The following is a 17,384-nucleotide window of genomic DNA, read 5'->3' on the forward strand; positions in this document are numbered from 1 at the left end:
CCTCCTGAACTTTGACAGTTGATCGAGTTCAGGAGGTTTTGACGAAACGAGCGATGGCCAGACTAAAATCTTACCAAAAAAATATGAAAACGGAGGGATTTGTTGCATCGTTCAAGACCACTTATAAAAAATGTTAAAAAATGAAAATTAAATAAATTTGTGGAATTTAAAGGTATTTGATAAAACGTTATGTAATTTGACGCATCATAGTATTATTTTCAATGGAAAATGATTAAAAACATTTAATAATTGAGAGCTAACAAGCTTAAATTCTTTTATTAGGTATTGAATGGTCAAAAGTCAGTTGTTCTAATATACTTTAAAAATATTTAAATAGTTTCTCCATATAATAAATAACCACTGTATAATAAGTTTTATTCGTGCTAAAGTTGGGTGTTGGGTTGATAAATGCCCAAAAATTATTATTTTGTTCAATCTGGCCATAATGGAAAATGTTATAAAAAACGCAAATTTTGAAGCGCTCTCACACTGGAGTAAGTTGAACACCCCTTTTTCCTGATCAGAACATTTGCACCAGAGATAAAGAGATCCCCAACTCTCCTGTCACTGGAAATGTGAGAGCCGCTCACCTACCGAACTTTGACAGTTGACTGGATTGGGTAGGTGTTGACGTTTTGCAATTGGAATGACTGGAACGGCCAGATTGAAACTATACCAAAAATATATGTGAACGGAGGAATTTGTTGCCGCAGTTCAAGATCGCTAATAAAAATTTAAAACAATGAAAATCAAAGAAAATGCGAAATTTAAATATATTTCATGAAACGTTTGCAAATTTGATGCATAGTATAATTAAATTTCAATTACAAATGATTAAAAACATGTATAAATTGAGAACTACTTAACAGGCTTACTTCACCTTATTAAGTATTGTAACATCAAAAGTCAGTTGTTTTAATATACCATAAAATCATATAAAAGAATTTAAGTAGTTTCGTCATATATTAAAAGTCCAATATATAATAATTTGTAATCGTAATAAATAATGGGTGTTTTAATTTAAATGCCCAAAAACTCTTATTTTGTTTGATCTAGCCATTATGGAAAATGTTATAAAAAACGCTTATTTTGTGGCGCTCTCACACTGGAATAAGTTGGGCATCCCATTATCCCTGACTAGCATATATAACTTTATACGAGTCTCTATGGTTCAAAAGAGAGCTGTCAAAACAACATTTGCTAATGATGCCACTGCTGAAAAATATTAGATTGGGCATTTTATAAACAACTTTTGGGTATTTTGTAGTTTCCACATTACCACTGAGGTATGCAAATAGCGCGTTACCGACATTATTTTTGGGAGCTCGGTTCTCCATTCCTATATCTTCCATATATATAAATAATTTTACAAACTACTGACATCTAATTTTACAAAACTTCAACAACGCACTAATTTTGGCAATACGTTTTAGCGCTCTTCTTCTGGCATCCCGCCTTTTTCACTAACTGCTGGTTGACGGGACCCTGATTGTGTTTTGTTGCCAGCTCAGAAAAAAAATCAGGGTCCGCTTCCCGCTGTCAAGCGAGAGAGCAAGAAAAGAGATTCTAATCAATTTATCTATGCTACTAGTGTAAAAAGTAATTTTTAAAGTATAGATTTCTTACTTTAAAAAACCCTCAATAAGTATAAAATATGAATTTTTTGAAAAGCTTACAGTTTAATTTATGAGCTTTAAAGACGAATATCTCGTAATTTAACCGTTTGCAGTACCTTTAATAATTTTTTTTAATCAAGAACTTTCTTTTCCAACGGTATTTTCAGATTGGGGCGCCAAAGAAACCGGAATTTTGTCCAAATAATATAACTGAGCAATTTGATGCTTCTGTTGGCAAAATAAAGTTTGACTTGTTAGATCTTTGAATAATTGCGTATTTCACATTTAATGAAAACACTACAGCTGCCCTTTTTCGTTGATAAAATTAGAAATGGTTTTAATTTAGAGGCAGTGGCAACTACAAGCTTCCTGCCGTGAAGTCGTGCTGTAGTTCAAATAACTATGTCGATAATAACTTGCGTATTTTAATACTTGTCGTTTGTCGTTTATCTATGTCTGTGTATCACGTAGTTTACAAAAGCAAACATCGAACTTCGCTGTCAAAGCAAAGAGAACCAAAAGTTGTATGTGAATTAGCCATAATAGTACATCAATTGAAGTGAATTATCAACACCGTTTCTACCATATGTTTGGATATGTGAACTCTGTAGTGGGAATCAAATAATTTAATTGAACTACAGTGATTCGAGAGATAACATTGCGCTAGAATTATGGGCCCACTTTTTAAGAAGCAACCTAAAGGCTTTGCCACGAAAGCTATTCACGCAGGACAAAACCCTTCGCAATGGAATAGTAGAAGTGTTGTTCCTCCAATTAGTTTGAGCACAACATTTAAACAACATGGTCCTGGAGAACACGAGGTGTGTAAAATTGCAAAGTCATAAGTGTTTCATTTCGTGTTTTACACTAATATGTTTATGTTTGGTTTGGGGTAGGAACCAAGTGACTCTTATCATTCTAGAGGTTTTATTACAACTACATATTTCATAGACTTGGAAGTATTTTGATTTACACTTGTGCACATTATCGTCAATATATATATTTGCACTTATATTTTATATCAATAATAATTATCTAATATTTATTTACTACACTTATTACAATTATAATAGCAATATATTTTATCAACGACTTATCACTCAAATATATTTGTTTTTTGATGACAAGTGATTGTAATCACAAATAGACTGTTTTAAATAAAAGTTGTAGAAGCGGTTTGCAATATGTCGTTATTAAATTATTACAGTTTATACGTGGTTTTAAAGAATTTGATTTCTAACTTCGAAAGCATTTTGAATATAATAGCTGAGAATTTAAATAAATATTTAAAAACCATCTTTAGAAATGTTTATCAATAAATTAAATACAATGTTAATTTCCAATCTGTAGTAATAAGTTAACAAATATATTTTATTTCAATTGAGTCTCAACTATCTTGACAAATTTATAATAAAAAATTAGAGAAACATTGATTTGTAAAGTTTTAAAATGAGCACAACTATACTTCAATTTTATTATCTGCTCAAATATGATAGTAATTTGATAACTTTGTAACATTTTGTATAAAATGTTCCCTGTGTAGTAAATGTTATCACTTTTTAAAACTGATTTTATTTTAAAAACGTTTATTGCTTATCGATAGCAGATCTTTTGCCAACAAACAATGTACTATATCATACATGTTTCCTTATCTTTTTGCAACAAAATTTATACTTTGTTTAGGGCCAATTTCAGAAATTAATTTGACTTTTGTAAAAGATGACAACCCTTTATGTTTGATCCGCTCCCTTTTTATTTTCAAGATTTAAAAAAAAATTTTTATAAGTTTACATATGTATATTTCCATTAAAAAAATATACATACGTTTGCATATATTTATAAGATAAGAATATGTATACTCTTTAAAGAATATACATACTTACATAATACGTGCCATAAATGAAGGTCATTTAAATTTTTATACTCTCGCAACATGTTGCTATAATAGTTTTGTTCTCGTAACGGTTAATTTTAACACATTACGATGACGATAAGAATTGAAGAATTTTTTGATGTTTTTTGAGTACGTAAATTAGCATACTTCTTTTTTATAAGAACAGTTGACTGTGAGAACATTCCGGTTTAGAGTTTTTTGTAAATAGAATTTGGGCCGAATTTAATAATTTATGTTACTTAAAGTTTATGAATAATTTGTAATAAATTAATACTTAAAAAGAACATTTTAATTCGAAAAGTTCAATATGTAATATTGGAAAGGTTACTATGATGACTGTATACCATATCGTCTGGATATATGTACATAAATTGAATGGTTATCGAAGCAGGCTTAATTACCGTTGATTTTTGGTGGCATGCAAAGAAGGAAATTTAATCAACTGAAACTGGAAATAAACACAAAATTTTTAGCAAGTTATATAAACACTTTAGCATTGTAAAGAAATCAATATTTACCACAATATAATGAGAAATTCAATATTTGTCGCATCGCATGAGTTCGCGATTAGTCGCAAAGAGCATGTGACTAACTGCTACTTTTGATTGTTTGATCGAATCCTTTTCTCTGTAGTGAAAACTGTGGAGGCCTTGCCACACCCGACTTTCCAACCCCATTTGAGTCCAGCCGAACAGTAACACAGCTTTCGTAACGTGCACAGCACCATCCCAGCATTTAGCGCCCGAAAGGCCCAAATAGCACGCGACCTTAACCAGAATTCAACCTGTAAGTGTACCATCATCGTACAGTTGAATTTGTCGAAAGCATACGAGTCAACCATACAACGCTGGTTGAAGACATCAAACAAACCACACTATCTCTAAGATTCAAGAAGAGGACCATGAACTATCTGAGCGGTCGACAATCATCGAGGGGATCAATCTAAACTTAGGAGAATTATACAGGGCTTTCCGCAGGGTAGTGTGCTTTTCTCGCCACAGTTTAATCTTTGCATTTCGAGACTCCCGCCAACAGCAGAAAAGTTTTTTTAGTTTCATACGCAGATGATTGCATAGTTATCACCTTATTTACGAACCGAGCTAAGGTCTACAGACTAGACCTCAACATTTCCGCCGATAATATTAAAATTCCAACCGTAAACAATCCTAAAATTTTAGTTGTTACATATGACAGTCTGCAAGGCAATTGGGCGGCCGGTCGTCAACTAAGCCGGTTAACAGATTAACACTTACCAAACGGGGTTAATTCGCCGAAAAAACAGCCCTTGGTCGGATGAAATCCGAGTCAATTCCGGTGCGTAGAACCGGCTGTCGTTTATTTGCATAGGAAATTGTCAACTAAGCCGCTCGAATATGGCGCCAGAATGCAGATGGTGAAGCTACAGACCTGCCAGAACAACCGCACTCCGGACTGTGACATGATGTCTTCTGAGGTCCCCCATCGATCATTTATGCAGTGAGGTCCGCTTCTTGTAAAGAAGCATAAAACTCTTCTCTCCAAGCAGTTTCTGCTCCTATGTATTCGTAGAAACCATCTCTGCAGTCACACCTGGTTGAACAGGAGCAAACTCCCAGAAACATCAGGAGAATATTCCTTCCACAATTCGACGAAATCGAATAATATAGAAAATGAGCTTGCGCCGATTACTACCATTAACGAGTTTAATATTACCATTAGTATCCAATTATATCCTAATTATGTGTTGGCGGCTGCCCAGTTATACTATCTTTAAAGATTACTCGCACGACTACAATATTTGCATAGGAAATTAAAAATATAAAAATCTTAATTGAACATAACCGGAACTGATAGTTCATATTTCGAAACAAAGTTAAATTTCCTTACCAGTTTACCAAGCAACGTACCACGCTTGTTTTTGCCATTTGAAATGAAATTTATCAAAATCATGCAAACTTATAATTAACATAATTAAATAATAAAGACTAATCCCTAATTATACAAATTTCATTAAAAGGACCTCAATATTTATTTAATTAGATAACGTATACAAAGAACAACTTGACTTTGTTTTCTTGGTTATCGTTGCTAATTAGAAGATCACTAAATAATGTATACCTAAGCAATTGTTAAGATTATTAATATTTAGTCAATGCGTTTCGTTTTCAGGGATACGAGTATTCTCGAAGCGGCAACCCTACACGAAATGTGTTAGAAAACTGTTTGGCAGCTTTGGATGATGCCAAATATGGTTTAACATTTTCATCTGGGCTAGGAACCGCAATGGCGGTGTTCTCTATGTTGTCTTCCGGAGATCACATCATCATTGGAGATGATGTGTATGGAGGAACAGCGCGTTTAGTAAGGTACACTTAATCAAAGTTATTAATAGCCTTAGCATTAAATTATGATAAGTACATTTAAAGGCATTATTACTTTTTGCAGTTCGTTATTGATCACTTTAGTTGAAGTTTGAAAATTCTGTTAAAAAATTGTAGTTGAAGTATTATTGTTATCTCTCTTTGTTAACATTTTGGGTAAAATTTAAAATAGCATCCCCGGATTTCGGGGATAAAATGGATATCACTGGAAAGGTGACGTTCTCCAGATCACGAAAATATATATATATAATTGCCGCTGACTTATAGTTTTAAAGATATTTGCATTTAAAGTTGAAAAATTGACAACTTTTACATTGATAATTTGTATATTGTGAATAATTTTTCACTTATATTATGCTACTTTCGAACAAATGTCATCGATTCCAATATCGTGACGTCAATCTCGTGCAATCATCTGCGTATGAGGTTATGGAAAGCTCCCCTGGTGGTTGCGGGAGTTTCGAGATGTAGAAATTAAACAGTAGCGAGGAGAGGACACCACCCTGCGGAACCCCCTGTTTAATTCTTCTCAGTTTAGATGTTTCACCTCGAAATAGTACGGATGACTGACGACCGTTTAGGTAGTTCATGGTCCACTTCTTCAGTCCTGGAGGCAGCGTAGTTTTCTCAATGCCCTGCAGTAGGGTTGTGTGATTGAAGGTGTCAAAAGCTTTTGACAATTCCATCGCTACGAGGATCGTTTTCTCACAGGATGGTTTCTGGTTGAGGCCAAGAACAATCTGAGCGTTTATGACGGTAAGATCTGTGGTGGTGCTATACACTTTTCGGATTCCATGCTGGTGGCTGGCTAGGCTCAGGTGGTGAGTGAAGGTCGGGAGTAGCAAGGCCTCAAGTGTCTTCACTACTGGGGAGAGGAGAGTTATCGGACGATAAGATTCCCCTTTGTTGGCGAGTTTCCCAGGTTTCAGTAGTGGGACCACTCATCCGATTTTCCACACATCGGGTATTTGAAGAGGTTGAGGACCTTGGTGAGATAACGTACTTCCGTCGAGCCTAGATGCTTTAGCATTAGCATGCTAATTCCATCAGGGCCAATGGATTTAGAGGGATTTGCTTTATTGATGACATTCTGAACCTCCTCATCGGTGAAAGTAAGTGGCGCGCAGTCGTTTGGCATTTTGCGGGTCCGAAGAGCCACGACCATTGAATAGGTCGTCATGTCTCTTCGGATTAGACAAAGCTTTGGCGTAGCCTAAAGCTTACTCACACCGGCGGAGAGGTTGCTCTATCTTATTCGGGGATCCCGGGATCGGCATGGCGTAAGGTGTCGCGCTCGTTAGCTAAAACGGTTGCTTCGGCTGGGAAATTGGGGCGGATTTCCGCTATTCTTCCAGCCGGGATAAAGCGAGCGGTAGCTGCTGCGATCACCTTGCGGAATTGACGTTCGCCAACGCATAGGTCCGTAGGGATGGGTAGAGCGTTGAAGGTGCTCTCAGTAAATTCTGTGAAGCCGACCCAGTTAGCTTTGTTAAAGTTAATGAAAGTACGGTTGTCCACAGAAACGCAATCGGGAGGTTTCTCGATCGAGATAATTATGGGCAGATGGTCTGATGCGAGAGTTAGCACAGGTCGCCAGGTTATGCTATTTATCAGACAACCACTGGCAATGGTAATATCAGGCGAGCTATTACAGGTGCCCATAACTCTAGTGGGGGCTTCGTCAATTATTGTGCAGAACGTCGAATCGTCAATCTGTTCCGCCAGTTCCATCCCCCTACGATCATTTGACAGGCAGGAATGCCAAAGATCATGGCGCGCGTTAAAGTCACCAAACGGTTTTCACCACGAAGTAGCGCACCTACATTCGGGTGATATCCTGTAGGGCAACATGTAACTGGGGGGATGTATATATTAAATATTTCGAGCTCGACATCGCTGACCGGATAGCTATCTCCTGACATTCTAGGGTAGTATCTCTGCAGTCGATGTCTTCATCGATTAGACGATACTGCACGGTGTTGTGCAATATGAAGGCTGGGCCACCACCATTATCTCGCTCGCGATCTTTACGTAACACGTTGAAACCGGCACAACTCAGAAGATCTGAGCGGCTGTTTAGTTTGGTTTCTTGGACCTCAGCTATAGATACGCGTTTCCGATTCATAAGTGCAACTATCTCCTTTTTGCGCATACGCAGCAGAAAAATTCCTCCGGGCCCGGGTTGGACTCAATGCCAGCACGATTCAGGAGGATACCGAAAATCCGAATTAATTTCGGTGCGTAGAACCGGCTGTCGTGGGAATTGAGCGTAGCCGCTGTCTTTTAATGTCAATGTCGTCGTATATCTCATACAGCTCATCGTTCCATCAAATGCGATATTCGCCGTGGTCAACGCCGAAAGAACCATAAATCTTTCGCAGAACTTTCTCTCGAAAACTTGCAACGTCGAATCATCAGATGTTGTCATCGTTGGTATCATCAGCTGTGGTGAATTAAGCTGTCTTATTAGGGTGCGTCAGTTTTCCCGGGTAGAGTGGGGGGATGCTTAACTCATTTAAACACTTTGTTTATAATGTTTTCTGTAATTGTATTAAGAGTAAGGGGAAAAACAGGAGTTGTCACTCCGTTGGTGATAAGGCTATATCACCATGTTGTCAGGGCCTGGTTCGCATTAAAAAGGGGGTGCCACCTGGATGGTTGACTTTTGAAAAGGATAGGCTGTGTATTCCCATTACCAACAGTTAGTCAAAAATTTCTTTTCGTATTTTGTCAATAGAAAAATTAAATTGGGGGAAGTTGAAAAAAAGTTACAGCTGGTCAAAAATGAGTGAAAATAATAAAGAAATTTTGAAATTTGTATTCTTCCCACGCAAGCCGCCAATGAAACTTGTGAAGTTACGGAGACGATGCTGTATTAGTTCGTGTAGCACAATGATTCGCGCGCTTCCGTTCTGAAAATTTTGAATTACACAGATGGAATAATGTCTAGCGGAAAAATAGCAAAAAGTGGTCGACCAAAATGGTACATATTTATTTATTATTATAAATGTAAAAAATAGTTAATATTTCATTAGAAATGCGAAAAGACTTTTTCGACTACTCAATATATCATATATTATATATTATTCGAACAAAAGTTAACTATAGGTACCGGGGTCTAAATATTCGGTACCTAGGGGTTTGACAGTTTTTGTTGGATTTAAACAATCTTTGGCCATAGTGTAATATAAATCCTTTCACTGTATAGAACGTAAGAATTAATGCTATTTATCTCTATTCGCTGTAATAAAAAGTTCTATCTAAATTTATTTGCTGTTTATTTTCTTTTTAGGCAAGTCATCTCAAGACTGGGTATTCAATTTAGTTTCATAGATCCAACTGATTTACCGGCTTTTGAATCAGCAATTCAATCGAATACAAAGGTAACTATAATTTATCATCTCATTACACATCTACAATGAAGCGAATATAGCCGCCGTTCGACAACAGATGATTGATTTATTGTCTTTCACCATTTATGTACATATCCAAGGTGCGTTTCAAAGTAAACAGTACTTAAAAAAAAAACAGAACAAATGTTTGTTTCGACAAAATCAATTTATTTTATTCAAAATAGTCTCCTTCTGCTTCAAAACAGTCGTACGGTGCTATATCAGGTGAATAAGGGGAGTGGTTAATGATTAAAATGTGATTTTTGGTCAAATAATCGTCCTTCGAATGTTGGATTCTGAGCAATTTTTGGTCATCAGTCAATTTGTGGGGAACAAGAATAGAATAGAATAGAATTAAACGAGGTATGCACTGCGACCTTGGGGCTATTGTGCCCTCTCCTAACTCACAGGGACTCACCAAGCCCCAACAAATCGATAAATTCTAGTATTTTGCTGGGAGCTAGTGAGTCGATGTGGTCCCTATCCGGAAACATAATTCCAAGGGCCTTGGACCTGCGTCTGCAGACTGCGATGCAGTCGATTAGCAGGTGCTCCGGGGTTTCAGGTTCCCTGTCGCAGAACCGGCGGTTAGAGCAAGAGGCAAGTCCTAGGTTGAATAGGTGCCTTTTCAACTTGCAGTGGCCGGTGTAGAATGCGACCAAGAGCCTGAGTTTGATCCTTGGGAGGTTGATTATCGATTTGAACCTTTTGAGGTTGTACCCCCCTATCAGCAACTTGGCATGCCGCATACCATGCGCTCGTTACCAATGACCTTTTCTGCCCACTCTTTCTTCCTTACGGAGCAGCTCCTTTATAGTGTGGAGACCCACCCCAGTGAACGGTTCGGGCCCTACCATATTTGTGGAGGCTGCAGAGCGGGCGAGCTCGTCAGCCAGTTCATTGCCGGCTATTCCCCTGTGTCCAGGCACCTAGATCAGGTGTACCTGATTCTTTTCAGCTAAGTTGTTCAGCCTTCCTCTACACTCTACACTCCTGCATCGCTTCTAGTGCCGCTTGGCTATCGCTGAGTATGGTTATTCGCTCATTACGATAGCCGCGATGGAGGTTTATCTCTATACACCGACTTATGGCTAGGACTTCGGCCTGGAAGATACTGGGGAATCTTGCCCATCGGTATAGATACCCTTGTGCGTGGGCCCGCGATCCCTGCACCAATACCTTCCGACGTCTTCGAGCCGTCAGTGTACCACTTCAGTGTACTATCCCTCAGCATCAGCTCAAGAGTGGAGTCATTCCACTTGCTCTTGCTGCCAAGGGTAACCTTGAACTTCCTCGTGAAGTTTATTGTTTTTGTAATCCCGTCCTTCGGGAAGAGGGCAATTGGATTGTTGCCACTTATCATCTCCATCCTCTGGGACGAGATTATTTTCCCTTTACCGCATCCCTCTGCCGTTATTTGCAGAAGTGAATGTTGGCTACTTGATCGATCACTATGTGGAGCGGCGTGAGTTCCAGCAGGACGACCAGCGCCGCTGTTGGGCAGGTTCGCATAGCGCCCGTCATGCAGACGCATGCTAGCCGCTGAAGCCTCGATAGTTTCATCACCACCGAGGCCTGTGCCGCCACAGAGGCCCAGGACACCGCTCCATATGTGACTATCGGTCGCACAATCATGGTATACAACCACCTGACAATACTTGGCTTGCAACTCCAGGATTTTCCTGCTAGCCGGTTGCACACCATTAGAGCCTTTGTCGCCTTGACCAGGGTTTGGTCCACATGCTGCTTCCACCGCAAAGTGGAATCCAGAGTGAGACCGAGATATTTTACTTTGCTGTGGGGAACAAACCGTGCACACACCTTTCGTATGCCTAAATGTTCTGTCACAATGCGATAAATCGAAGTCACGCGCAGTTTCAATGGAATTTCCGGTGATCACGTATTTTGTTTGGCTCACATGTTGATCGTCATTTATGTCCTCACGACCACTTTGAAAACGTTGAAACCAATCATCGGCATAAACTTGTTTCATTAATTGAAACGTTTCGGTAAAAGTTTTACCACTATTTGTGCGGAGTGCATAAAATACAAACGACTGAATAGAAACAAAATTTTAATTTTACTCCACAAATATATTCTTAAGAGTAATAGATTGTATTGACTATTTATATTCGGGACTTCCCACGGTCCGTCAATATTATTTTCATTGTTTCGAGCTCAAAGAATGTTTCACCTTTGTACAATATAACTGATTAAAGTAGCTAAAAATTATATATAAAATAGTTTATTTACCTAGTTTTCATGTTATATTAATATTTTTTCTAAATAAGCGCATTGATGTGCACTGCAACTGTTACAAAACAGTTTTGATATTCTTTTCAACCTTAATGGCACAGAGTTGAAAACCGTAATACCCCCAAAAAAAGTTGACAAGACTTCAAACAAAACTGTTTTTCACGGATTGAGTTTATTTCGATAATACCAAATTCCGAAACTTCAACCAAAATGCAGTTGAGTTTAAAACTATAGGTATATAGATGGCCCGCCTAGTTTATTATTCCTTTGTTCCAATATTTCGATCATGCGTTGGAAAGCTTCTTTCCTTGTGGGCCTTTCAGTATATGTATGTGCAACCTTTCGAGTGAAACGTTCGAATTTCAATTATGCTATTGCGAACTTCGAAAACTGGCACATACGAGTTTTCTTTGAATATTAAGTCAATTATGTGACTATTTAAGCTTAAACGCGTGTTTTTATTTTTAATTATATATCGTACATATTTTTTAGATAAATTATGCAGATAATTTTGGAATGTACGGGTACATTTGAAGGAATAATGGATTTAAAAAATAAGCTTTAATAAACTCACATTGGGTAGCAAATTGAAAATCGATGGCTACCTTTTTCATTCTGAAATAAGCTTCACTGCTGGCCCCTTTCTATTGGAGGAATCATGTAACTTTATTCAAAATATACACACATTCTTGCTTTATCAGGATTCTCGGCCTTACTGCTGACCAAAAATGTCAAATGTATTTTGTTAATAGGTTCGAAATGTGTTGCTACTAAAAGAATATGTTCTAATTTGTAGTTTTCGAGGGATTGTGTAAATTAAAAACAAAAAATCTCGTGCTTGCAAACTTAAAAAAACTGGTTTAGTTATTGACTATTCAAAATATACTAAATTGCGTCGACAATTTGCTGAACTTAACAAAATATGCTATAATAATTACATAAACAAAATAAAAATAATATTATACATATATTGTATAATATATGATTTCGTCAACTCCAAACGCAAAATTTCTAATTTTTCGTCTGTGATGTTTAAGGCCTACTATGTCATATCACATAATTTCTAATATGCTTGCTGAAGTCCAATTACTCCTTAAACTCTCCTACAAATGTTCCGTATCAGCACAAGTTATGTCCGATTTCTGTATTTAATGCACCTACCTTCTTCGAAGTAGACGTCTTCTTCTTTACTGGCTTAGGCACCGCTTACGCGATTATAGCCGAGTTAATCATATCGCCAGTCATTTTTTCTTTTCACAACGTGGCGCCAATTGGAAATCCCAAACGAAGCCAGGTCCTTCTCCACCTGGTCTTTTCAACAAAGTGGAGGTCTTCCTCTGCTTCCCCGGTGGGTACTGCGTCGAATACTTTTAGAGCTGGAATGCTTTTGTTCATTCGGACGACATGTCCTAGCCAGCGCAGCCGCTATCTCTTCATTCGCTGAACTATGTCAATGTCGTCGTATATCTCATACTGCTCATCGTTCCATCCAATGCGGAATTCGCCGTGCCCAGCACGCAAATGACCAGAAATCTTTCGCAGAACATTTCTCTCGAAAACTCGTAACGTCATCGTCCATTCTTCTGCACCATATAGCAGCACCAGCAGTTGTACGCTCTAATAAAAGATTATACCTGATCGATTAAGTTCTGCAACTCGAATTATTTTCTTCAGCAGCAGATTGAAGAAGCCGCACGATAGGGAGTCGCTTTGTCTGAAACCTCGTATGGTATCAAACGGCTCAGAGAAGTCCTTCGCGATCCTGACGGAGCTTTTGCTATTCCTCAACGTCAGTTTACGCACATGCTGAATATCTGATCGCTTGTTGATTTTACATGTCTAAAGTCACACTGATAAGGTTCAATTAGTTGTGGTGGGCTTTAATATTTCACACAATACGCTCGATAAAACCTTATATGCGATGTCCAACGGTAGTTTGCCCGCCACGGCACTCCTCATCGTACCAGCTGTTCTTTTGCATTTTCCGAAAACCAATGGCTTCAGTTGCAGCTGTACGATTGCAGTTGCCGAATTGTTGACGAGTGCTCTCAGAGAGCAGTAGAGCAAGTCGCGTACAAAATCGTTATGTTATCCGTTATGATTGCAGCTTCTCGAAGTCGAACCTTCCTTCTATTTGTTGACGTGCGTTTTTTGATGCACAGAGTCGGGTGCGTATCTTGGCTGCAACAAGATATTGGTCCGAGTCGATGGACCTCGGAACGTTCGCACGCCCAAAACACTGGAGACGTGTCTTCCCTCTATCACAACATGATCGACCGGGTTGATGACTTTTCGATCCGGAGACAGCCAGCTTGGTGAATTTTTCTATGCTGGAATCCAGTACTTTATATAACCATTTTCCGGACCCCGGCGAAGTCGATCAGCCTCAACATATTTGGGGATGTTTCCTCGTGGAGGCTGAACTTACCGACTGTTGTGCTAAAGATACCTTTCTTGCCCACCCTATCCTATCCGGAAGACCATCATCCTAAGAAGACGTCTTATATCAGTTAAATATGCTAAAATAATTATTTAATTATGGTCCAAATATGATTCCCTCATGCTTCCTTAAAAATTGTGCCAAATATATATGTACATATATGTTAACCCATAACAAAACTATTTAAAGCATCTTTTAAAAAGGGCTTATTTTCACCAATATGGAAAAAGTCATTTATGATTCCTTACATAAGAATGGATATACAGGTAATCCATTGAAAACTATAAGGTAAAAGCAAAGTTGTCAGCAATACCTAAAATTTTTGAAGTAATTATAACAGACGAAGGTACTTTCTGGATTTCTCCTTTAATTTGTTGTTCTCAGCACGGTTTTCGTAAGAGAAATGACAGCAACTAATTAGGCTTTAGGGAGAATAAGCATACTGATGTTATATCCACAGATTTTAGTAAAGCTTTTGATAAAGTAAACCACTCAATTCTTTTGAATAAACTGGATCTTCTTAGTTTTGAACCGGTATTTTTAAAATGGGTTAATTCTTATCTTTGTAATAGAACTCGAAAAGTTACATTTAACGATTATTTTTTCTGATTTAATTAATGTCCCTTCAGGCGCTCCTCAAGGTAGCCCCTTGGTCCAATTGTGTGCTTGTTATTTATTAAATTTATTTATTAAATATTCAAGATTTTTATTTTATACCGACGATGCAAAACTTTTTAAATCATATACTTTAAATAGTGAAAGATGTCAGTTGCAAACAGACTTAAACAACCTAGTTTCTTGGTGTGATAGAAATGACATGCCATTGAACCTTACAAAATGTAAAACGATGTGCTTTTCCCGTAGATCTGTAGACCCTTCATATGTAATACAAAAATTTACCTTGAAGCAAGTATCCAGTTTTGTTTATCTAGGAGTAACTAAAACTAAAAATAAAAAACCAAACTCAGTTTTAATCTTCAGCACATTTTATCTACTCTAAACGAGTAACATTTAATAATAATAAACTTACTTTATCTTAATTCTTAATTTTGGCTGATAAAATTTTTGTTCTGTAGCCATTCATAAAAGTTTTAAAACGACAGCGCAATAGGGCCTGATATTTTTCAATAACCTTATTCGCATGCAAACAAAATGAATAAAATCTATCTATTTGTTGTGGACGGTTAAAGACATTAAGGCAAATCCTTTTGTTAGATATTAAAGTTCAGATCAAAGCCAATAACTAATAATAAATAAACTAATACTGATAATTTAATACCTATTAAAAGTTATGTAAAATATCCTGTTTGTCCTATAAATAGTTTTATAATTTTACAAATAGAATTTGAATTGTTATGAATGTAAAAAATTGTTATAATATTAGCATACTTATTTATCTATTATTTCAGCTTGTGTGGGTAGAAACACCTACGAATCCGTTGATGAAAGTTGCTGATATAGAAGCTATTAGCAAATTTTGTCAAAATAAGAATGTTATATTTGCAGTTGACAATACATTTTTGACATCATATTTCCAAAGGCCATTGGAATTGGGTGCTGATTTAGTATGTTATTCTTTAACTAAATATATGAACGGTCATTCTGATGTCGTTATGGGTTGCATAACTACTAATTCGGAAGATTTATACCAAAAATTGAAATTCCTACAAAATGGTAAAGTTAATTTTGACTAAAGGTTATGCTTAGTACAATTATTTATTTTTATTTTGTAGCAACGGGAATTGTACCCTCTCCGTTTGATTGTTACCAAGTCAACCGTGGTTTGAAAACTCTTCCCCTTCGCATGGAACAGCATCAAAAGAGTTCAATCGCTGTTGCAAAATTCTTGGAAGAACATCCTTTTGTTCAAAAGGTTTTACATCCAGCATTACCCTCCCATCCACAGCACCAGCTCTCTCTAAAGCAAACATATGGATACAGTGGAGTGTTTTCATTTTTCCTCAAAGGCGACTTAAAACATTCGAGAGCTTTTCTTCAGAATTTAAAATTGTTTGCGTTGGCGGAAAGCTTAGGTGGATATGAAAGTTTGGCAGAACTTCCGTAAGTAAACTCTATTAAATATATAATGAACTAAAACTGAGAATTCGATTTAATCATTAAAATGAAAACATGAAATTGTGATCAACCTCAGCTAACGGACTCTCTCCACTTCTGATTAAAAATTAATAATATGATTTTAAATTTAACTATTTTTCTTTTTATGGTAGCAACTTTCATACAAATAATTTTACTTTATTAATTTTTAGGTCAATTATGACTCACGCTTCAGTACCAGCAGAAGAACGAAAGAAGCTGGGTATAAGCGATTCCCTCATACGCCTTTCTATTGGACTTGAAGAAACAGAAGATTTGATTGGAGATTTAGAGAATGCTTTAAAAATATCAATGGCTTTGTAGAATTATAATAACTTGTATGAGTCAAATATATGATATTGAGTTGGTATATTATGTTATGTACATATATACTTTTCTGTGTGTAAGCGAATGTATAGGATACAGTCTACCAAATCATGGAATCCAGTAAAAATTTAGAATATAAGTATCTGTTAGCACTTTTGGACTCATACTACTTTGAGCAAAAAAATTTTTAAATTAAATTTCCCGCGAAACCCCGTCGTTCGATTCGTTGAAACATTTGCCAAATGTCACATCAAAATAAAAGTGTATAGTATGCACTTGTCTTTCTGAAGTTCATAAATTGCATTCGGCGATTTTTACGATGAGTGAAATTATTCAACAAAGAAGTCCCATTAAACTTTGTGAACGGAATCAAAAGGCCTGCGGTGATAATTGATTGTCGCGAGCAATTGATTCTGTTTGGTACAAAATATTCAAAGAAGGTTGAGAATGCGTTGACGATGAACCACGTCTAGGATAGTCGTACCAATCTAATTAAAAAGTTCGAAATGAGTTTTCACGCGAAATGGAAATTAAAAAGTCTTACTATTTTTTGCTCATAGTAGTACTTAAAAAAACTTACGGATTAAAAAAACGCGGAAACTACAATTGTATAATAGTTAAATGGGAAGTTTTATGCCCTGAAACCATTCTCAAGGGGGTATTATAGTCTGGAAATTTAGAAAATTGTTTAGATATTCACAAAAATCTCCCTAAAATATTTTTTTAATTCAAACTATTTTGAATGTTATTACCATTTTAGTGGGGTGGCAGCTGAACCGGTTTGAGCTCTTAAAATATGAACAACAAATGATAGTACAAATATTAACTGTTTTTATCAATTGCCAATAAATGCTCGAAATTCGAGCCTCTAGACTATAATACTCATTTAAATAAGCGTAGTAAACGTCGAACAAGTAGTTCACCATTCCCATTTACCTTTCGTCATACGGCAATTATAAGTAGGATCTCAAAAGAACAATAACCTTTGCTATACCCGAAAATTTT

The 17,384-nt window shown here is 36.8% G+C and overlaps 1 protein-coding gene across 1 annotated transcript; it reads left to right on the forward strand.

Annotated features, from left to right (window-relative positions):
- Positions 1-2,141: 2,141 nt before the first annotated feature.
- On the forward strand, positions 2,142-16,436 carry LOC105229601 (cystathionine gamma-lyase). The gene is made up of 6 exons (XM_011209997.4): positions 2,142-2,437; positions 5,659-5,855; positions 9,163-9,253; positions 15,368-15,632; positions 15,692-16,019; positions 16,226-16,436. Exons 1-6 carry the CDS (start codon positions 2,288-2,290, stop codon positions 16,374-16,376), a joined length of 1,182 nt encoding a protein of 393 aa, XP_011208299.1. The 5' UTR covers positions 2,142-2,287; the 3' UTR covers positions 16,377-16,436.
- The last annotated feature ends 948 nt before the right edge of the window (positions 16,437-17,384 follow it).

Source organism: Bactrocera dorsalis, chromosome 4 (assembly GCF_023373825.1).
Source record: "Bactrocera dorsalis isolate Fly_Bdor chromosome 4, ASM2337382v1, whole genome shotgun sequence".
Classification (NCBI taxonomy): domain Eukaryota; kingdom Metazoa; phylum Arthropoda; class Insecta; order Diptera; family Tephritidae; genus Bactrocera; species Bactrocera dorsalis.